General features: G+C 47.7%; 1 protein-coding gene across 2 annotated transcripts in view; it reads right to left on the bottom strand.

Moving 5' to 3' along the window:
- The window catches only part of MAGI3 (membrane associated guanylate kinase, WW and PDZ domain containing 3), a 66,261-nt gene that overhangs the window by 28,634 nt on the left and 17,384 nt on the right, over window positions 1–20,243 (bottom strand). For both annotated transcript variants that reach the window (XM_054176351.1, XM_054176352.1), the window contains exons 2-3: window positions 2,049–2,165; window positions 182–301 (exon numbers count right to left, since the gene is read on the bottom strand). In XM_054176351.1, the coding sequence (XP_054032326.1) occupies window positions 182–301; window positions 2,049–2,165 (237 nt within the window). The remainder of the gene's footprint in view (window positions 1–181; window positions 302–2,048; window positions 2,166–20,243) is intronic.

Raw genomic sequence — 20,243 nt, 5'->3', positions numbered from 1 at the left:
AGCATGCTCCTCTCCACAAGTAGTCCAAAGTCAGAGTTACTATTGCCACTCTACCAGTGTAATGACCATCAGTGGGCTGGAGAACTGAGACCTCCTGGGTACAAGAAGCTACACTGGGACCAAAAGACTGGATATGAGAACTGGGTCATTATTCCCATTCCATTAAACACCAACAACATACCATCATATGTTCCACTTTCTAGCAAGGCTCCACTTTCTTCCAGTGCTTTAAACTGCTCAACAGGAATGAAATTATAGTCTACCCCAGGGACCTCCCCATCTCTGGGAGCCCTTGTAGTGCCTGAAAAGACAGAGAAAACACTCTTGTAAGAGACATAAGTGCTGCCTGTTTACCAAGTGCACCTGCTGTACAATCCAGCAGGAACAATGTATTTGTGAATCTTCACACAACGCTGGTGTCACTCTGGTAAAAGAAGAGTCAGAACACTGCTGAGCAAGCCAACGTATAACAACAATGTATAAAAACCAGGCTAATACATTAGGTAGGAACACAGTCCTGGTATTAAGGAGAAAGCAAGCTGGGTGAGGTGGTAATTGGAGAGAATTTTTTCTTATGCTCAGTGAACCAAAACCTTCTGCTGTGGAAGGGACGGTGCCAGGACCAGGCGATCACAGCCTGGGGTCCTGGGGAGATGTTTAAGAGCTGTGGGATTTTAAGGCAGCTTTGAGGGTGCTGCATTGCTCCCTGCTCCCACCTTGCACTAACTACTGACATGCAAGGAGCTCAGGGTGACCAAGGACATCTGATTCCTGGGCCACCAAACCCCTAATTGGGCACTGAAACCATTTTTTTTTAAGCTCACATCCAGAGTGTAGCTCAGCTACTCCAAACCCTCGCTGCAGGTGAGGGTTTCCCACCAAAGCAACAAATTGCTGTGTTCATGGGAAGTTCTCAAGGTGCTCCCACAGCTGTAATAGCTTAACTAAAGCTCTCCTGGAAAGGACTCCAAAACCTAACAGAATTTTACAGGCACAGTTAGTTTGGGGTTTTTTCTTCCTTCCCAGGCATGGACAAGAGCTGCTGGTAACTAAAGTGCATTTTGCTGTTATTAAGAAAGTCACAAACTGTTGGGCACACTCAGTGTGCTAACAATGGCAAGTTGAGAGTGAATTTCTGTAGTTACAAACAAAATCACACTCCAAAAAGAAAAGTTGTTAGCGCAATGAGTATTTCAGTAGTTAGTGATGAGCCTTCTTTTTAGTCTGTGAAGCTCTGAGACAAGGAAAAGGATGGTCTTATGATAATTAAGAAATAAAATGGCACAAAAGGGTGAGAAGCAAGGCCAGGGGATTTGGCAGCTGTCAGTGTCCTGTGCCTTGAGCAGAGCCTTCTCTCACTGCCTGCTCGTGGAGCAGCAACAGCCCTCGGGCGCCTTGCTGAAGGCAAAGCGACACCTGTGCTGGTCGGAGCCAGAGATGCCAGCAGATGCTAAGAGCAGAAGGGCTGGCACAGCTGATGAGAGAGCTCCAGCCAGATTCTCTAATTAATTCTTGCAGTGCACAAAAATTTGCCCATGTGCTGTTCCTTCCTCTTCTTGGGCCAGGGCTGCACTCTCCCTCTTGCCATCACCTCCTTGCCTTTTCAATGAGAGACCAGCTCCCCTGCACCTTTCTGCATGTAACCCCTCCTGCAACTCCCCTTCCAGCTGTGCTGCTCTACCTAATGCACAGGAGCCTCTCCAGGTCCTCTCTGTGTCAAACCAGACACACTGACAAAAGCAAGGTGGTTAGCACTGCTCGATCACGCTGAGGGAGGTTTGCTTCCCACGGCGGCTGTGGTTACTCTAACAACAACTGACAAACTTCTGAAGAGTAAAACTTCACTGAAACACTCTGAGCTTTTGCTGTTCTGTTAGTCAGTACTGCAGCTTCAAATGTAAAACTGTTCTAGCAAAGCCATTTACCTAAATTCCTGCTGCATGGTAAATCTGTAACCCAGATTAAGAGAGAAGGCATTTCAAGCTCTCAAATTATGTGGCCCTTAGCAGGGTGCAGATCAAATGAGGCTGATCTTTATACATACTTACAAGGGATGGTTCTCAAGTAGAGATTGTCTCTGATCACTTGTTGGAGTTTATGGTCTATTGAGCCCTTCTGGAACTGAAGGCTCAAGTAGTGGCGCAGGTCCTTGTTGATGACTTTTCCTTTAAAAGAAACAACAAACAAGAATAAGTTTAAAAACGAAGCAGCTCTCACGAGCTGCACAGCATTCCACTGCCATCAACACCACAAAAGAAGAAAGCAACAGAAAGAGTTGGCTTGCTTCGAATGCAGTGACCTGAATGGAAAAACCCTGCAGTGCTTCCAAAGCCTGACCCTCTGCTCCACTCTGGCATGGTGATTTGGAGCACAGCAGAGCAACACAACCACTCAGCCTATCTCCCAAGCAATACAATATTCTGGAGCTGTTTGGCAATCAATGGAAAAATATTAAACCCCAACATCTATTACCAAAATGAAAAGCCTCTACAGACAGGAAATTGCTTCAAAACCTAGAGATAACACTTTCCATTCGATTCACACCCACTGGCAGGGCATCTGAATTCAATGTTTTGTCACGTGGAATCTGCATTCTTGATATGATAACAAGAAAATATTTTCCTTTTTTTAAGCACTGCACAATAGAAGAGAAGCTTTTTACAATTACTCCTTTGCAATACTTCTGTCAGGTATCATTAGTTGATCTGTCATGTCACTTGATAACCAAGGCCCCCTCAGCACACAAATAACTGAGCTCTTGTATTACTGCTTCATCCTTCTGACAGAAGGGTACAGACCAATCTTTTGTACCCTGTCATCTCCCCAGAAAGCACATTAACCAGGGGTCAGTGGCCTTGATAAATTTAAGTTCTGTATCACAGCAGAACACTCAGGGCTTTAGGGAAAGGCTCTGTCTTTGTCTCCCCAGCCCCATCCAGAAGAGAGCCAGCAGCAGGCGTATGCTGGCATCTCAGAGCAGCGGGAACAAAAGCTGGAACAGACAACTGCTCCTTTGAAATTGTGTCAGCAACGGGCCACGAGAAGGCTGGACCTACCAGAGTGCTTCTGACAGGAGCCCCTGGGGCTGCTGAGACCAGCGACTGAACAGGTTCCCTCAAGAGGCAAAACAGGCTGCAGACCCACATCAGCCTTAATGCAGAGCTCGCTCACACCCCCAACTGAGATTGCTGTGCTTACAAAGAATGTCATAGCCAGGGGAAAAAACAACAAACCCACCAAAAGCCAACCCCCCAGTTACCAAGTTTTCCCAAACATGTCCCTGTTGCAAAGCCAGGTGCACCTTTTGGTTTTGGCTAGTCTGTCCCTCTCCTTCCTTTTAGCCAAGCTGAGGGCAGATGCACACTTTATGCTCCTCTCTCCCACACCACCTCCCTTACTAACGGCAACCTCTGTTTTGGTTTGAAGCCTCTTCCCTCAAGCCAAACAATGTCACGTTGGGAAGCACTTAGAAGTGACACCCAAGTTTACCTCTGAGCCCTCCCTTTAGAGGTCTGCACTGGCCATGGAGTAAGCACACCCAAAGAGCCTCCCAAGCAAAGCAGCAGCTCACCACACACAGAGGCCCCAGGAGGCACTGGGTGTGCTGCCCGTGTGAGTGCCAGCCCTGAGCGCCAGATGAAGCCCATTTCTCACCCTCCTGTAACACAGTCATTTAGCTTTAAATTATGTCCAGAAAGACAAAAAGCATTCACAGCACTAAGACCAGACCACAGCTCACAGCCTCCCAGCAGTTCTACAGATGACACAGACATTGGGGGGTGAGCAGCACCCCTGTCCCCCGGCTCCTTCCCGAACGCAAACTGGCAGCAGCTCCGCGGCTCCCCCGGGCCCGATGCTCTCTGTTATTATGGCAGTGAGCCCCCAGCTTAATTCCCTATTTTGCCATCACGAGCTGTTCTTTATAAAACTTTGGATTTGCTTCCTGCAGCATAATGAGCAAAACATGTCATGGAAAATGAAAACAAATGCTGTAATCTCCAGCAGGAAAAAAAAAATATTTTCCATTTGTTACTAGAAATTGCTTTATTGTTTGTAGACAAGATGGTTTCTCAACATTAAAAATGTTTTCCCACTCCAAGGGCTCATCCATCCCCCCGCCCCCCCCCTCCCAGAGGCAGATCCACAGGGCTGCCCTAACAATGGCCCCGTATTTCACTTGGGCAGATCAATGCACACGCAGGAATCCGGTGGTGAGCCGTGGCCAGAGTGCTGCATGGCGGAAAAAAAGCCTTGGCACGAGGTGGAAATCTGCACTGGATGTAGAATTACAGAGACTTTATTTATTCACTGATCTTGCCCTCCTCAGCTCTTAAAATTTAAAAGCTCGTAAACCTTTTCCAGTAAATATCAACTCGGCCCCAAAACAAAGTAAAAGCGAAGCTGCTTGCTAGGGATATGCCAGCACTGAGGGGTTAATGTTAACGTTAAAACCTTAAAAGAGTGGACTGTACTCTGAGAGCAAGATGACTAAACAGGAAGATTGAAAGGATTGCCTGGGGAAAAGAGAAGAAAGTCAAACACAACAGTAGGCAGAGAGAAAAATGACAGAAAGTCACAGAGAATGGTGTGCATTAGAAAGCAGAACAACAAAGTAATAGCGAGGATGCTTTAGGCAACCTCCAGAGCCTGTTGTTGTGCAAAAGCCAGATATTTCCCCCTTCAGCAGCTGAACATGCTCCTTTACATTGCTTCACGAGGCTTTTAGGAGAACCTCATGTACCAGACTCTCTGAAATGACCTAATAAATGTCGAGTTGGTGTTTGTTGTGCTGCTGAGCTGTCTCTGAAGGATGACACACGCAACACAGGGACCAGTCAAGAGGAATAACGCACTTTATACCACTCGGGCTCTGCAAGATGAACAGGCAGAAGCCTCTTGTTTTCAGTTTTAATTTAAATTAACCACAAAGGAACTGTTTAAGTGAGGACATGCACACTGCAGCTCGGCAAGGAAAACTCAGTGACTGCAGAAGGGAAAAAGGCTTGAGAACCACTACAGCTAAATACAGCGCTGTGAAGGTCAGCAGCAAGTATGTGTGAGAGAGACACTGCAGGAAAACAAGGGTAGGGGCTTTCATTCTTCCTCACACCACAAAACACAGCGGAGAAGTCGCCTTTGCTGCTGTACTGAAACAGGCCAGAGACAGCTGTTTATACACCCACCCTGTCAAGGGAATGCTGGGGTATACACACTGCAACTGCAAACAGACCAGCGTCACCACGCTGCTGGGGAGAACTCAATTTCTCCATTTGCAACGTTGGTTAAAACCAAAACAAACCACACCACCAAACACAAAGCCCAAAGTTTAAACATAGAAATCAATTCTGAGAATTCAGTCTGTGAAAATTTTACGATGCTGCCCAGTAATACAGCAAAATAATGCCACAAGTGAATAGAATTGAATTGAATTAACCAGGTTGGAAAAGATCTTTGAGATCGAGTCCAACCTATCACCCAACACCATCTAATCAACTAAACCATGGCACCAAGCACCCCATCCAGTCTCTTCCTAAACACCTCCAGTGATGGGGACTCCACCACCTCCCTGGGCAGCACTTTCCAATGGCCAATCACTCTTTCTGTGAAGAACTTCTTCCTAACATCCAGCCTAAACCTCCCCTGGCACAGCTTGAGACTGTGTGTCTGGCTGTGTCTGGCTGGTGCTGTTCATACACCAAGTATCTAGAGCATGCCCCCAGACTGCTCTGATACCACCAGGGAGCTCCCCCATGTCGCTTTGATGCAGGTATGAGGAGGACAGGCACTAGGACAACTTCATGGAGGTCTGGCACGCATGCACTGTGCTGTGCAGGGAGCCATCGGCTGAAGTTTCCATGCCAACACCTCCTGGAGACAGTGGCATCTCCCTGACCACTGAGCTTTAGTGCTGATGGGCAAACGCTCTGAGACCTGGTGCTTTGCTTTCAAACTTTTCAAAGCCCACTTTCCATTCTAAAAGCAATTTTCCAAAGCAACAGTTCATTAAAAGCACATGAGGGTCCTGTTCAATAACTCATTACCAGGGCTTGCACTTTCCCTGCAGCCTTCAGCACTAAAATGGATTTTACAGGAGCCGAGGATAGCAGGGACTCACATTCCCCCCTTCCTGGAGCAAACGGCAAAGGGCCGCGCTGCGCTCCAGACAGTTAACGGCAGGGCTGCAGCTGCGGCTCCTGCCCCGGCCAGGGGGGCTCGGGTGGGCCCGGACCCGGCCGGCTGCTGGCCTCGAGACCTCGCTCCCCCGGCCGGCCGGGGTCGGGCTCCTGCGCGGCAGAGCCGCGGCGGGGCAGGACCGCAGCCAGGAGCCGGTGCCGCGGCATCTGCCGCCACCTCCCGGCGCCTCCGTCCGGGCCGGGGCCCGCCGCCGAAAGGCTGCTCGGGCGCAGGCCGCCCGCGGGGGGCGGCGGAGCGGGGCCGCGCCGCGCCGCGGGGTTTCAAAGCGAACTCCTGGGTCTCCCTCAGCCGCTGCCCGGCTCCCCAGGCCACCTCAGCCCGGCCCTGGCCCTGCTGCGCACAGGCGGGTTTTAATCAGGGACGGAAGAAAGTGCAGGTTAGGCACTGCTGCACCATTTTCTAGCGGAATGGGGGAAATGCGGCCAGAATTCGGTGCTGGAAGTCCAACATTCCACACGCGTAAATAGAACCCCCAGGTCCCCTCAGCTGTGACCTTACATAAGCACAAAGCCTGCACAAGGCAACACAGAACAAGAAAACCCCACGTGAAACAGAAGGGGTTGGAAAGCAGCTGAACAGCTTTGCTCAACAGCAGCTACTAAAAGAGGAATTGTCAGGGTTGGTCAAGTGAAAAACAGTTAGTGTTTAATTAAAACTAGGCTATCCATACGTTCGGCAAGATTAAGCAATCTTTGATGTGACTAAGCAAAAGCCATTTCAAGCAACGTTTCAGCTACATGAGCCACCAGCGTTGCATGAGGAAACTGAAGGCAGAATTGAATTCCTGTGCAACATGTTAATTTTTCTGGTATTCCTCAGCAGCTACTCACAGAGAATAATTGAGGAGCAGTTACGGATCTGAGCACAGCACACTCCAAAAGCATGCAGAAATCTGCTGTATTCCAGGACATGGAGAAGGTGGCAGAGCCCAGCACTGCCCCACCTTCAGTGCTGTCCCACAGCACTGCCCACCCAGCCAAGACACAGCAGTCCCAGTACAAGAAATATGGTGGAGGTTCAAATTATTTCAATCAAAACAGAAGGAGACAGCAACATTTTGAGGATGTCTGACCAGCAGACGTGGTTTGCCTCAGCTTGTGGGCAGAAACATTGAGGGATTACTGTGTGGAAGTCTGCTTTTCCTCAGGGGAAGAGAGAGGCCAGCAGCTGGGGAGGAAGGCTGAGATGGGCAGCACTGCTCAGCAGCTCAGTCCAGTGCTATGGCCCATCGAGGGCTCCCAGGACACACTCCCACACACCTCCCACTCCCTCCTCCAGGTAATGGATCCAAGAACCTGAGCTTGAACTCAGCCCATTCCAAAAAGAAGCTCCCAGGCAGGTAAGGAAGTTGAGATGAACACATTGAGGCCCTGGTCCCATCATGGGTTGATCTCCTCTCCAGGTAACTGTTGCTTCTCCAGGGAGTAGCGAGCTTGCCATCAGGTGAAGCAATTACTGCCTAAGAGACAAGGAGTAAAACCATCGCTGCCTCGAGTGCACAGGCACACCATCCAGCTCTGCCCAGCTGCTTTGGAGTTCAGTCATTGCAAGGATGTTTAAAAAGGCCAAATGCAGATCATCTCAGGAATGTGACATGTATGCTTCTGCTCCTTTGCCTGTTAATGGGACTCAACCAGCAGTAGGTCCACACTGTCTGCTGCCAAAGTCCAAATTAATCACGTCTTTTGAGTGCCAGATCCGACGTCAGAAAAGGCCAACCCTTGACTAATTCAGCAGAGATCCTCCAAAGGGCCACAGTGGGCAGGTGTCTGGCTCGGGTGCTGAGAGGGTATCTTGATTTGCTGTATCACTGCTAGGTAGTGACATTTGTCTGAAAACAGCAAGCTGTCACTAGGCATAGATTGTCCCCTGACGATGCACGGAACAGACAGAGTAAAGAATGAGATTTGGTTTCCCAGAACAAACGTGGGAGAAGAGCCAAACACATCAGCAGCTTATTTTTGGATGTGAAGTGCAAATGATGTAATTTACAAAGACAAAATAAAACCCCCAAACCTCATTAGATTACAAAAAGGCATGAAAAAGGGCAAAAAAAAATGATCTTTTTTAATCTCTTCTGGCCATACTGACAGATTTCTCACCTCCTCTCTCAACCCAGGATCACAAGAGAGAGAATTGGGCTGAGAGCAGACCACAGATATCAAGAACCAAGCTCTGAATTTACTGAGGCTATTATCAGCAGAGGGAGCAACAGGGAATGATTTGGGAAAGCTGTTGGTGAGAGAGGGCAGAGGCCTGAGAATGAGAGGCTGCCAAGTGTGGAAAACAATGAACTGAACACAGATAGATATGGAAGGAGGTATTCAAACAGTGCTGTATGGAGAAAATACTTTAAAAACCTATTTTCAATCCCTTGGTGAGAGGCCTGACAAGAGCTTTCAAATGCTCATTAACAGAATCCATTAATGAATCTGCTGGGCTGTGTCAATTTCCCTCAACTAATGTCTGCAGAGAATAAATCATTTGACTTAAGAGAGGGACAGCAAAGATATTTTTATTAGGCTGTGCATTATGCACTCTGCAAGCCACACAAGTGTCCCCTAAAAAGCCTGAGTGAGCCTGAAACTGTGGACAGGTGCCAGCAGCAGGAGGTCAGCAACAGCAGAGGCAGCCCAGGTTTAGGTGCTAGATGAGCAAGAGCCTCGGTAGCAAGTGGAGCCAACACAGAGAGAGGGGCAGAGACGTGGCCTCTGTGTGGAAAATCTAAGTCAGGCTCATTACACAGTTCAGAAGTTATTCCAGCATCTGGAGAAAACATGTTCTAACAAAGTGGGGGGGGAAAAGTACATTTGAGAAATTATCAGAACTCTCAGGCAAAAGTCAACTGGAGAGAAGGCTTTTGCACCATTCTTTTGTACACAGCCCTGCTGAGCACAGCCCAGCTTTCCAAGAGCTCAGGAGATTGCTATTTGCTCTCTTTCCCCATGCTCTTTAACTGCATCCCCCAGGTATTTAGCCAACACCTGGCTATTTGAAGAGTCATCACCCTCCAGCATGCCACTGTCCTATGGAGATACATTCTCAAAGTAGGTTTTTGCTGGTGATCTCAGCTTGCTCTGTGTACTCTCAAGCTGCCCTGCTCACCATTTCCCTGTGCAATGTGTCCAAGAAGTGGAGATCTAATATTGAAGAATTAAGCAAGAAGCTGTATTGGTAAGACTTAAGTTTACAAATCCCTACCAAACACTGCAAGGCACAGAGCAAGGACACAAGACCAACCAGTGTGGGTGGGAAGTCTTAGAGCATAGGCAGAGAATGAAGGAAATTCCCAGGGGAAGTTTAGGCTTGAGGTGAGGAGAAAATTCTTCACAGATAGAGTTGCTAGCCATTGGCATGGACTGGCCAGGGAGGTGGTGGAGTCCCCATCCCTGGAGGTGTTCAAGAGGGGACTGGACGTGGCAGTTGGTGCCACAGTTTAGTAGTCATGAGGTCTTGGGTGACAGATTGGACTTAATGATCTTTAAGGTCTTTTCCAGACTTACTGATTCTATGATTGTAAGTGAGACTGGAGGAGACCTCACTGGTGAGCAGCAGGACCTGCCCAAGCAGCAGAAGTAGTCCTCCAAGTAACACAGCTAATCTGTAAGCTTTTAACTACTACAACAAACCTCCTCTCTTCATACTGAAGAGAAACCCTGGTGCAGAGCATTTGCCTATTACTGTGCTGTGAAATAAAGGTTAAGTGGCTAAATGTTAGTAGTGTCAATCTTCTTTAAAAGAAAATTGAATTAAGGCTCTTTCATGTAGCTGAACTATGGCTGTGTCATTAAAGACATTCTGCAAATTCAGAGAAAGCAAAGGGTAAGTGTGTCAGAGTCATCTAATTACATGAACGTGACAGAGGCAGAATGGGCATGGGGTCTGTGGTACAGAAGAAAAAAAGTCTCATGGCACTTCATAGCCCAAATAATCCACTCCACCAGACTCATTTACTAGCTGAAAAATACCAGAAAGGTTTCCTCTGAAGGGCTTGTTTAATTCAGTTTGTTATGTGCAACAGAAATGATAGCAGAGAAGCCTTACAGTACTAATCCATCATCGACCAGAGCACTCAAAACACCCAAAGTGTGTTTCACAGTTCCTCTGAAATAAATTTGAAACCCTTTATCCTGATTTGAGAAATAAGGTTGTCACAAACCTCACCACACTATGTGCATCCCACTTCCCTCTGGGACCTTATTATTTTTGTTAGCAATACAAAACACACTCAGAAAACACCAACACGTGTGTTGTGACCCTTTAAGCTCACAGACTTAGGAGATGCTCATTACTTACAATGACCAAAGGGGTGATCAGTGCAGGCCTTCACATGACAATGCCTTACAATCTGGGAGAGAGAGTTTCTCAGTCCTTGTTCTCCAGCATCACAGCATACTGTGCTGTTTCCTTGAAATCTCACAGGGTTGGAGACGTTCTACCAACAAACCAGCCCACTGTTGGTAAACTTAAGCAAAAATAACTTGGCTTTCTGTTTGTTTATGAACTTCAGGTTTTGAAGATAACCAAAATATGCTTTGGAAGGCACACCCCCAAACAATCCTAAGGGATACAAAAAGCACTGGCAAATGATGAGTTGTTTATTCTGAAAAATCACGGAGCAGAGAAGGACCAGAGCTGAAATGTGAGCAGTGGGAGCCTGTGTGCAATCCTCCAGGGGTTGCTTTTTGGCAGTATAGAAACTGCAAAGCCAAGTGTAACAGAAGCCTCTAGGTTGTGAATCTCCATGGCTGGGCTCCTTAACTAGCAGGAAAAAAAAATAATCATAATAAACCAATCTATTATTTGGTGCAGTAGGAAGAAAAAAGGAAAATATTGGCAGAGGCTAGATAGCATTTAAACAGAGTCTTTCAGTGCCATGTGGCTGGTGTATGAAAATAACACTTGGTACCCAGTGGAGTACCAACACTTAGTACTCCGTTTGCAAATAGAACAGCACAGGTGGCTGAAGCTTGGAAGCAAAGAATAAGGATCCAGCACTGTGAAGCCAAGAGGTTTTCAACACAGGAAGGCACCACCTTCCACCAGCTACCCTGAGCTCAACCTCCCCCCAGCTCCAGAGCACAAAACATCCCCAGGCAAGGTGGGGGACACTCTCCTGTGCCCAGAAAGCAGCTCCCCCCCTAACACAAATTACACCACACAGCTTTTTCTTTATACTACCTGAAGGCAAAAGCTTTTGGCTCAGGCCAGCACACAGACAGCACAAGGGCAGCACCAGCGCTGGGCTGAGGGTGCTCCAGAGGTCCTGCTGCCCCTGCCTTCCCTCACACCCATCGTGGCTCTGCTGCCACAGATACACGGCAGGGCAGTGACAGCCACTGCCTCACAACTGCAGGAAAAGAAGTAAATTAAGGGCAGCTCTATCTGGAAACCCAGTATGTAGGACAACAACAGATAAAAGCTCTGATGGGCTCCAAAACAAGGAGCACTTTGCAGTGATGCCATTGCAGCACCCTCCCTCAGAGCCCAGCACAGCTTTAGGAAGGGGTCTGCACCTCCTCATGAGAGATGTAAAAATGAAGCAAATTCCTACACAGAGATGAGAAATGCTGGTGGGCCACACAATCCATTGGTTTTTAGATGTTGAGTTGCTGGAACGTGTCCAGAGAAGGGCAACAAAGCTGGGGAGGAGTTTGGAGCACAGCCCTGTGAGGAGAGGCTGAGGGAGCTGGGGTTGCTTGGCCTGCAGAAGAGGAGGCTCAGGGAAGACCTTCTTGCTCTCTGCAACTCCCTGAAGGGAGGTTGGAGGCAGGTGGGGGTTGGTCTCTTCTCCCAGGCAAGTAGCACCAGAACAAGAGGACACAGTCTCAAGCTGCACCAGGGGAGGTTCAGGCTGGATGTTAGGAAGAAGTTCTTCCAGAAAGAGAGATTGGCCATTGGGATGTGCTGCCCAGGGAGGTGGTGGAGTCACCATCACTGGAAGTATTTAGGAAGAGCCTGGATAGGGTGCTTGGTGCCATGGTTTAGTTGATCAGATGTGTTGGGTGATAGAGGTTGGACTTGATCTCAAAGATCTTCTCCAACCTGGTTAATTCTAATTCCAGTTCCTTCTCTGCCTCTCATTACATCTAGAGACACTCTCAGCCAGTGCAGGACTTTGTGGAACGACAGTGGATTTTAAGTTGGTTTAATGTGATGCACTGAGAGGAGAAACTGTGCATAGCCAAATACATTCCCTGCCTACAGCCTTGAGGATGTTAAAAATTAAAGTCCTGTAAGAAGTTCAATGTTTGGGATGCCACCTTTGAGCACACTGCTACCAGACATGATTACACACAAGCCATGCACCGCAGTGGGACAGCTGGGAGAGCCACCCAGGGGCGGGAGTTTGGCTGACAATAGCCAGTATGTTAATGTGCCATCACTGAAGAGAACAGCAAGACACAGAGAATTTTACAGCTGTTTCTGATAGAAGATCAGACACTGCAGGAGATATGAGCAGAACTCCAATGATTTAAAGCAATGAATGGGTTTGAAATAAAAATGCAAAAATAACCATTTCCTTCAACTTAACAGTGGGGAAGAAAAATGCAAAAGAACTTTCCACAAGGGAACAGTTTGACCTTTTATGTAATACATGGAGACTTTCCCATCTTCCCTTTGATTTGGAATTTTCTTGAGAAGTGAAAGAAAAAAAAAAAAGGCACTGAACAGCCTTATGCCTGTTTATGAAGTTCTGCTCTATTTTCAAGAGATTAATTAATTGTCTGATTTTCTGAGGCTCCTTCCCCACACCTCGCCGAGGCGACACATACCCTACCTCATCTGAGGTGCTGGCACAACAGAGCCTGACTGCAGAGATCCTCTGCTCTCAGCTCACAGCAGTTTGTCTTTCGATGCTGGTGCCATGGCTGGGGGGAAGAGTCAGTGAAGAGTGTCTGTGCCACCCTCCAGACATGGCTGTCGATCCACCAGCTGGAGCTGTCCTTCTGCAGGTCAGCGGGGACAGGCGGCCTTCCAGCTGGAGCTGCTCCTTCTCCTCACCTCCACCACCACTCTGCTTGTCCCTGTCCTTGTTTTGTAGCAGTTCCCACAACACTCAATTTCCATCTCAAGTAAGATGTGTTTGCACTGATGATAAAAGAACAAGAATCCAGATAAACTGCACCCTGTAAGCCTCTGCCAGGTTTCAGACAAAGACCTGGATTTACAGGGATGGTAGGAGAGCTCACCGAGCACAGCCCAGGAGCTTGAAACCCCTTCACCAAACAAAAGCAGATTGGCAAGATCTAACCATGCCTCTCAAGGTAAGACAGAAGCATAATGGAGCAGCACACTGGAGCAGGCTGCCCAGAGAGGTTGTGGAATCTTCTCTAAGACATTCAAAACCTGCCTGGATGCGTTCCTGCATGACCTGCTCTGGGTGATCCTGCTCTGGCAGGGGGGTTGGACTGGTTGATCTTTTGAGGTCTCTGATAAAGCACAAGAGGCAGCAGTGGTTTGACACCATGGCAGCAGATGAATCCAAATGTACTTAGCAGGAGAGGAATGGTGTGAGGCACCACACAGGTGATGGAGCCTGCACAGAGACACAAACAGGCTCAAACATGTGAAGAGAGTCAAACAGTCATCTAAAGGGGCAGCACAACAATTAGAATTTGCAATATGCAAATACATTTAAAATATTAAAAGCAGAGGCTTGTTTTAATAATGGCACTTAATTAAAGCTTTCCAATTACACACTCAGTGCCTCACTGAGTTCTAATCACCTCGCAGCTCCCTACACCTCGAGAGGCTGTCTGGCAGGAGCTGTCGCTTACAACACGTGCGCTGCAAAGTCAACTGCAGGCAGCAGAGCTGTGAAATCAGAGTCCTCTGTACCTATCCTGACTTAGAATCACACATAAATCATTTAGTCCGCTCTTAATTGAGCAGACATTAAGTGGAACACTCCAAAACAAAGTAACCCAAACAATAGGGAAAGGCTTTCCTCTCAGTAACTAGGGCTTGTTCTGCCTGATTTACAAATAATCTTCTATTCACTCCTTTAAATTTACACTGTGAGGTTTCAGTTTATCCACAATAGAGAAAAGGATTTGCTTGAGACAGCAAACAAAGCCAGTTTGCTCTAGAAAGCACAACTAACACAAGTAACATTTTGTTCAGTTGTTAAGTGTCCCAAACCCGTTCCAGTGTCAATGCCTCCCTGCAGCCAACCTGCAAACACAACCTCGCTGACATTTACTGAGCACTGCTACCTTGTCCCACCCCAGCCGGGAGCTCCCCAGGGTGCTTTTGCAGGCTAACACTGTGGGTTGGGCAAACCTGCCTGCCCTTGTGTTTGCCCTAACACAGCATTCCAGCACCGAGGGATCGTGCAGTGCAGCACAGCCCTGGAGTGCCACAGCTCAGTCACAGCCCCACAGAAAAAATGTCCTTGCAGCTGCTCTGCGTTACACAAGCCATTTAATCTGCTTGGGACTTGGCACTGCTTTCCCAGCAGAAGGGCACATGTTCACATGCCAAGACCTTTCTTTTTGAGTGTTCTGATTAGAATAGAACTCATGCAAATCACAGACAGGTTTATTTTTACCCCGCCTTCCATAGCGAGCAAGACGTGCAATTACACTCCTCATAATTTCTAGGCCCACTAACCTATTTCAGGCTGGAGCCTGCAGAGCAGGAGCCTGACAAAGATATGAGACACACAAAGATGCTGTGTCTGTTCTCCTGGAGAAGAACAAACCTCTTGGGTGGCCAGCAGCAAATGTTCAGAGCAAAGGCATCTTTCAGCAGTGCCTGAGTGGCAGAGCAAGGTCCGCTGTAGCTGGACCCACAAACTAGGTTTACACAGCAGCAAACTGGGCTCTTGAGTACCAGACCCACCCCAGATATCCCTGCTTCCCAGCACTGTCAAGTGCAACAGATCTCCTAACAGTGCTGTTCATTCCCACACACTGGCCCACGGGGGAAATATCATAGATGGGAATTTTGGACACAGCCTTTGGTCTCACTCCTAACATCCTGCAGGCCCCCCTGAGCTCCAGCTGGAGCAGGGACCACACTGGTGCAGGAGCGATTCCTGCTCCAAGGAAGAGTCATTATGCAGTTTTTGTGAAGGAAGCAGAGCTTCTCAAACTGGCTTTACAAGGAGCTCAGGCTCCCAGAGGTGGGTTGCAGCATTCCCAAAGGATAGCTCACACTTCGCCAGAGAGAGGCAGCTCAGCAGTAAAATCAAGCTGCAGATCACACTGTTGTGCCTCACCAGCCTCCCAAGGACTCCCAGGAACACAAACCCGCCGAGTGCCAGGTCAGCACTCCTCTCATCAAATTAACAGATGTGCCTTGTCACAGGAGTATTGATTAGAGAGGGCTCAAAGTTTAATTAGAAAATAAACACACATCCCCCCTCAGCACTGTGCACAGTGTGGGCAGTCAGCAAAATCCCTGCACCTCCAGATGTGCCTTGGCCATGGTCAAGATTAATGCCTGGCTCAGACAGAGCTCCCATAGCAACTCTGCACCCTGACTGCTTTATTCAGACTGCTACAGCAGTTAAGGTTTGGTACTAGTGTGTGCCAAACCAAACCCACCACCCCGTCAACATCTCTTCCCTTTCAGGAGCTCCTCACATCCCTATACACCAAGTCTGGTCCAGGTCAAGTCTGCACCCACAGGCCCTTTGTGGGGCTGTGCACAACACTGCAGTCACATCCAGCTGCAAGCTACCAGTGAGGACATGGATCAATGTCAGCCTCTCACCTGGAGATCCATGTCCCTGCCCACCACTGGTCTGCAGGAGAACATGGCTAAGGCAGCCCCATCACCAAAGCAGCTGCTGTAGAGCCTCAATGCTCATTCTGAATGGTGCAAGCACATCTTTAACTGATTAAATCCCTTTGTAGCCAGGCAGTGTTCACAACTTCCAAGCTCACTCTTCACCCTGTTATCACTGATGGCAACTAACTGCTCAGAAAAACATGGTTTTGCTGTTCTGTGGGATGGCAGGGGCAAGGAGGGCACTGAAGGGGGTAAAAAGGGAAGGATAACAGCATTCCCAGCCTGGCACATACCCATTTATTTCTCTAATGAGAGAGGGGGGGGAAAAAAGACATTGCAGAGGAGAGTTATTCCAGAGGGCAGCCTGTTGTAACTGCAGCCACAGCTCTAAATTACATAGCCGGGAGGTCATGCCGATCTTTATCTCCCTCCTTTGCACTCCCTCACCCACAGACACAACAAGGGCAACTCCATTCCACTAACTGAGTTCACCTTAAACTTTACAAGTTACTTTAAAATGGCTTTTTTCTTTTTGTCAGTTCCTTGCTTTGCTGCTGCTGGCTAAACACCTTCAGGTAACAGCAGGGAACAACTCCATGGCGCCCACGGCCACACCTCGAGTCCTGTGTCCAGTCCTGGGCTCCTTGGTTTAGGAAAGATGTTGACTTGCTGGAAGGTGTCCAGAGAAGGGCAACAAAGCTGGGGAGGGGTTTGGAGCACAGCCCTGTGAGGAGAGGCTGAGGGAGCTGGGGTTGCTTAGCCTGCAGAAGAGAAGGCTCAGAGGAGACCTGATTGTTCTCTACAGCTACCTGAAGGGAGGTTGTAGCCAGGGGAGGGTTGGTCTCTTCTCCCAGGCAAGCAGCAACAGAACAAGAGGACAAGAGCTGCACCAGGGGAGGTTTAGGCTGGATGTTAGGAAGAAGTTCTTCATAGAAAGAGAGATTGGCCATTGGAATGTGCTACCAAGGGAGGTGGTAGAGTCATCATCACTGGAGGTGTTTAGGAAGAGACTGGATGGGGTGCTTGGTGCCATGGTTTTGTTTATTAGATGGTGTTGGGTGATAGGTTGGAATTGATGATCTCAAAGGTCTCTTCCAACCTGGTTAATTCTACTCTGTTCTATTTTTATTTTCCTTTACTGTCACTTTCAGTTCACATGTGCATGGTTTGCTTTCATGGCATTTAAATGAAGATGTGCCCCATGCTGAGCTACTTTACATTTTAGCATAAAGGGTTAAGGATTTCTTAGGCAGCTCAACTGACCTTGCTGTGACCACCACAGTCAGCTCTTCAGCACCACAGATGGTTGAACTGATGTTGCCAATATCTTAAGCTGAGAAAATGCCTTTTTGGGTTTGGTTGGTTGGTTTTGAGTTGGTTTTTACTTTTGCCTCCTTTTTTTTTTTTTTTTTTTCCTTTTTAAAAAAAATTATTATTTCTGCATGCTGTGTTTACTGTTTTACACATGCCTCTGACTGCCAAGGAATTGTTAACTAATCACCATGAGATTCATTTTGTTAGTACACAGCTGGGTACTTGGTCATGCAACATCTGCTTCTCAGCATATTTTTTTTCTTCCCCCTTCTCTATCAGTAGTTTGTAAGAAAATGCTCTCAGCAGAATCTGTCAATCAGGCTGAGGAAAAAGCAGCTGGCAGCTAACAGCTATTAAAACATAAACCTTCAAGTTTATACTACAGAACAGGAAGCCCACCTAGAGCAGACATGGGACAGACAAGGGACTATCTTAAGGGGGCCTACAAGAAAGCTGGGGAGGGACTTTTGAGGGTGTCAGGTGATGATAGGACTATGGGGGATGGGAAAAACATAGAAATGGGTAGATTCAGATAGGAAATTCTTCCCCCTGAGGGTGGTGAGACACTGGCACAGGTTGCCCAGGGAGGTGGTGGAAGCCTCATCCCTGGAGGTTTTGAAGGCCAGGCTGGATGTGGCTGTGAGCAACCTGCTGTAGTGTGAGGTGTCCCTGCCCATGGCAGGGGGGTTGGAACTGGCTGAGCCTTGAGGTCCCTTCCAACCCTAACAATTCTATGATTCTGATTCATGATTCATCACAAGGCACTTACAAAGGAAGGAGAAGGTAACAGGAGCAATGCACACTCCTGGAGTCCCACCTTCTGTAGGACATGCTCTCCCAGCCTTTCAGTCCAAGCCCAGCTCAGCACCTCTGCCAGCGGTGAGACCAGGCCACACGACTATGACAGAGCTGTGCCATGGAATAGCAGCCTCACAGTGAGCTCAGCAACAGGAAGATGTCTTTATGGAGTGTTCTGGGAACCACTTCTCAGGCACTTACCAAAGCACCTCCTGATGCTTGACCGCAGCATTGGACAGCTGCCCACCCTCTGACCAAAGGCACTCAGTTCCCTCAGCCACCAGAGCCTCATAGCCTGTGCTCAGCAGCTTTGAAAAGATCTATTTGCTGCTTCTCCTCTGTGCTTTTTTCTCTGCTAAATATCATCAAGAGAAGCTTAAAAAAGAAAAGCTGTAAAATGTCCAAAGACTTTTTTTTTTTACAAGCTAATATTTTGAGGAAGACTTTTCTGCAATGAAGTTTTCAGAACATCTGCATCTGAGAGACTGGCAGATCCAAAAAGGGCAAATAACCTATTCAGTGAGAGGATCAACCTGGTCTCCATAGCCAGAACTTCCTGAAAGCTGAAGAAAGCTTCCTCTGTCATTGCCACCCATGCAAACTGCTGAGCACAGGCCACAGGTCAGCGCTGCAGCAGACATCAGCATTTGCTCACCTGTGGAGAGGTCACTCTGTGTGGGGAACACCAGTGCTGCATTTTCAATTATTTTTGGCTTCAGAACAAACTTCCACTACTTCCAACACACCACAAACCAGAACTGGTTGAAGCAGGGAGGAAAAGCAAGGACAGCAACTTCACAGCAAGCCAACTGCCGTTTTACTTTGTGCTGTCCTTCATAAAAACAAGTCCATGTAAGTCATGCACAGCCACGCTTGAAAAGCTAAACCATCTGAATTCAGGAAGCCCTCATGTGCCATAGCTTAAGCCAGGTACAAACACAACTTCACTTGTGGTCAAATTCCAAGCCACCTATTCTCCCTCCTCTAAGTACAATAAATGGCCACAGCTACACCAGCAGCAAACAAGAATCAAAGTCTAAAGAACAGGGTGGGAAAGAACCACTCCCCAGCTGATGTCCCCACCAGTGTGATGATAATCTGCTAGGTTTAGTGATTAACTTCCATTTGTTCCCTGAAGGTTCAGCACAAGGTAGATGTCACAAGCCAACCAATAATATTTGTGCAGACCACGAGACAGAACAGGTCACACCGCCACAGTGTCACATTAGGAGTGTGGAGCTCTCAAGATGCAGAGCACTCAGCTTGGGAAGCTTGCCAGTCATCATCTTCAGGCAGCTGTCTCCAAAGGCTGGACTCACTTATATCTACTTAAAGAGCTCACTAAATTCAAGACTGACACAGAGATGGAATTCTCATAAGAAAGCACTTCAAATAAAAAGACAGCTTTGAAGGCAAAGCCAAATCTAATTTCTGTTCTCAATTCACAATCAATCAGAAGGCAGCTCTGGATGTAGACCCCAACAGGAAAACCCAAGCTGACAGCACAGTAGTTTCCTCCTGTATTTATTGCATCGTTCCCTTTTCTGTCATCCCTGTCTGACTGCACAGGTTCTGCAGCAATCTCTTTGAAATGCTTCACTATCACCAAGGCACAGCATTTCACAGAGCAAGTATTTGTTACCCACAGTGGATGTATCTTATTAAATTGCTTCCTTTCTCCTTGCTTCCAAGACACACATGGGAACCTGAAGGGGAGAGTTTTAAAGGCTACCTTTTTCATTTGAATGCAAGTACAGAGAATCTTACAGTAACACACACAGCAAGATGGAGAACTCCCCCACATGATCCTAAGAATTACATCAAAGCAAGTCTGACAGCAGGCACCTGTCCTAGCAATATTCATCATCTCACAAAACTGTGGCTGGAATGTAGTCAAGATCCTTCCTAATCTTACTCGACATATCAAGTCAGAATCAGGTAGCAATTACATGGCTAGGACTTGATTGTTACTAAAGAAAACCATTTGGATCCCAAAATTCACCATTCAGTCCCCGCTGGCAGCCGCACAGAAACAGCAAAGAAAAGGAACCAGACATCTTGCTGCTCAAATAAATAACGTGATGAAGCACAGATTAGCTTGTCTTTATCTGCCACTTTAGATTCTTATTAAGAGACTAACAGGGCTTTGCTGAAGGCACTGGCAGAGCAATCAGGTGAAACCACTGCTGCGTGTG

Source organism: Dryobates pubescens, chromosome 35 (genome assembly GCF_014839835.1).
Source record: "Dryobates pubescens isolate bDryPub1 chromosome 35, bDryPub1.pri, whole genome shotgun sequence".
In the NCBI taxonomy this organism is placed as follows: Eukaryota; Metazoa; Chordata; class Aves; order Piciformes; family Picidae; genus Dryobates; species Dryobates pubescens.
Note: the sequence above shows the minus strand (reverse complement) of the source record. Positions and strands in the feature narration are given on the sequence as shown.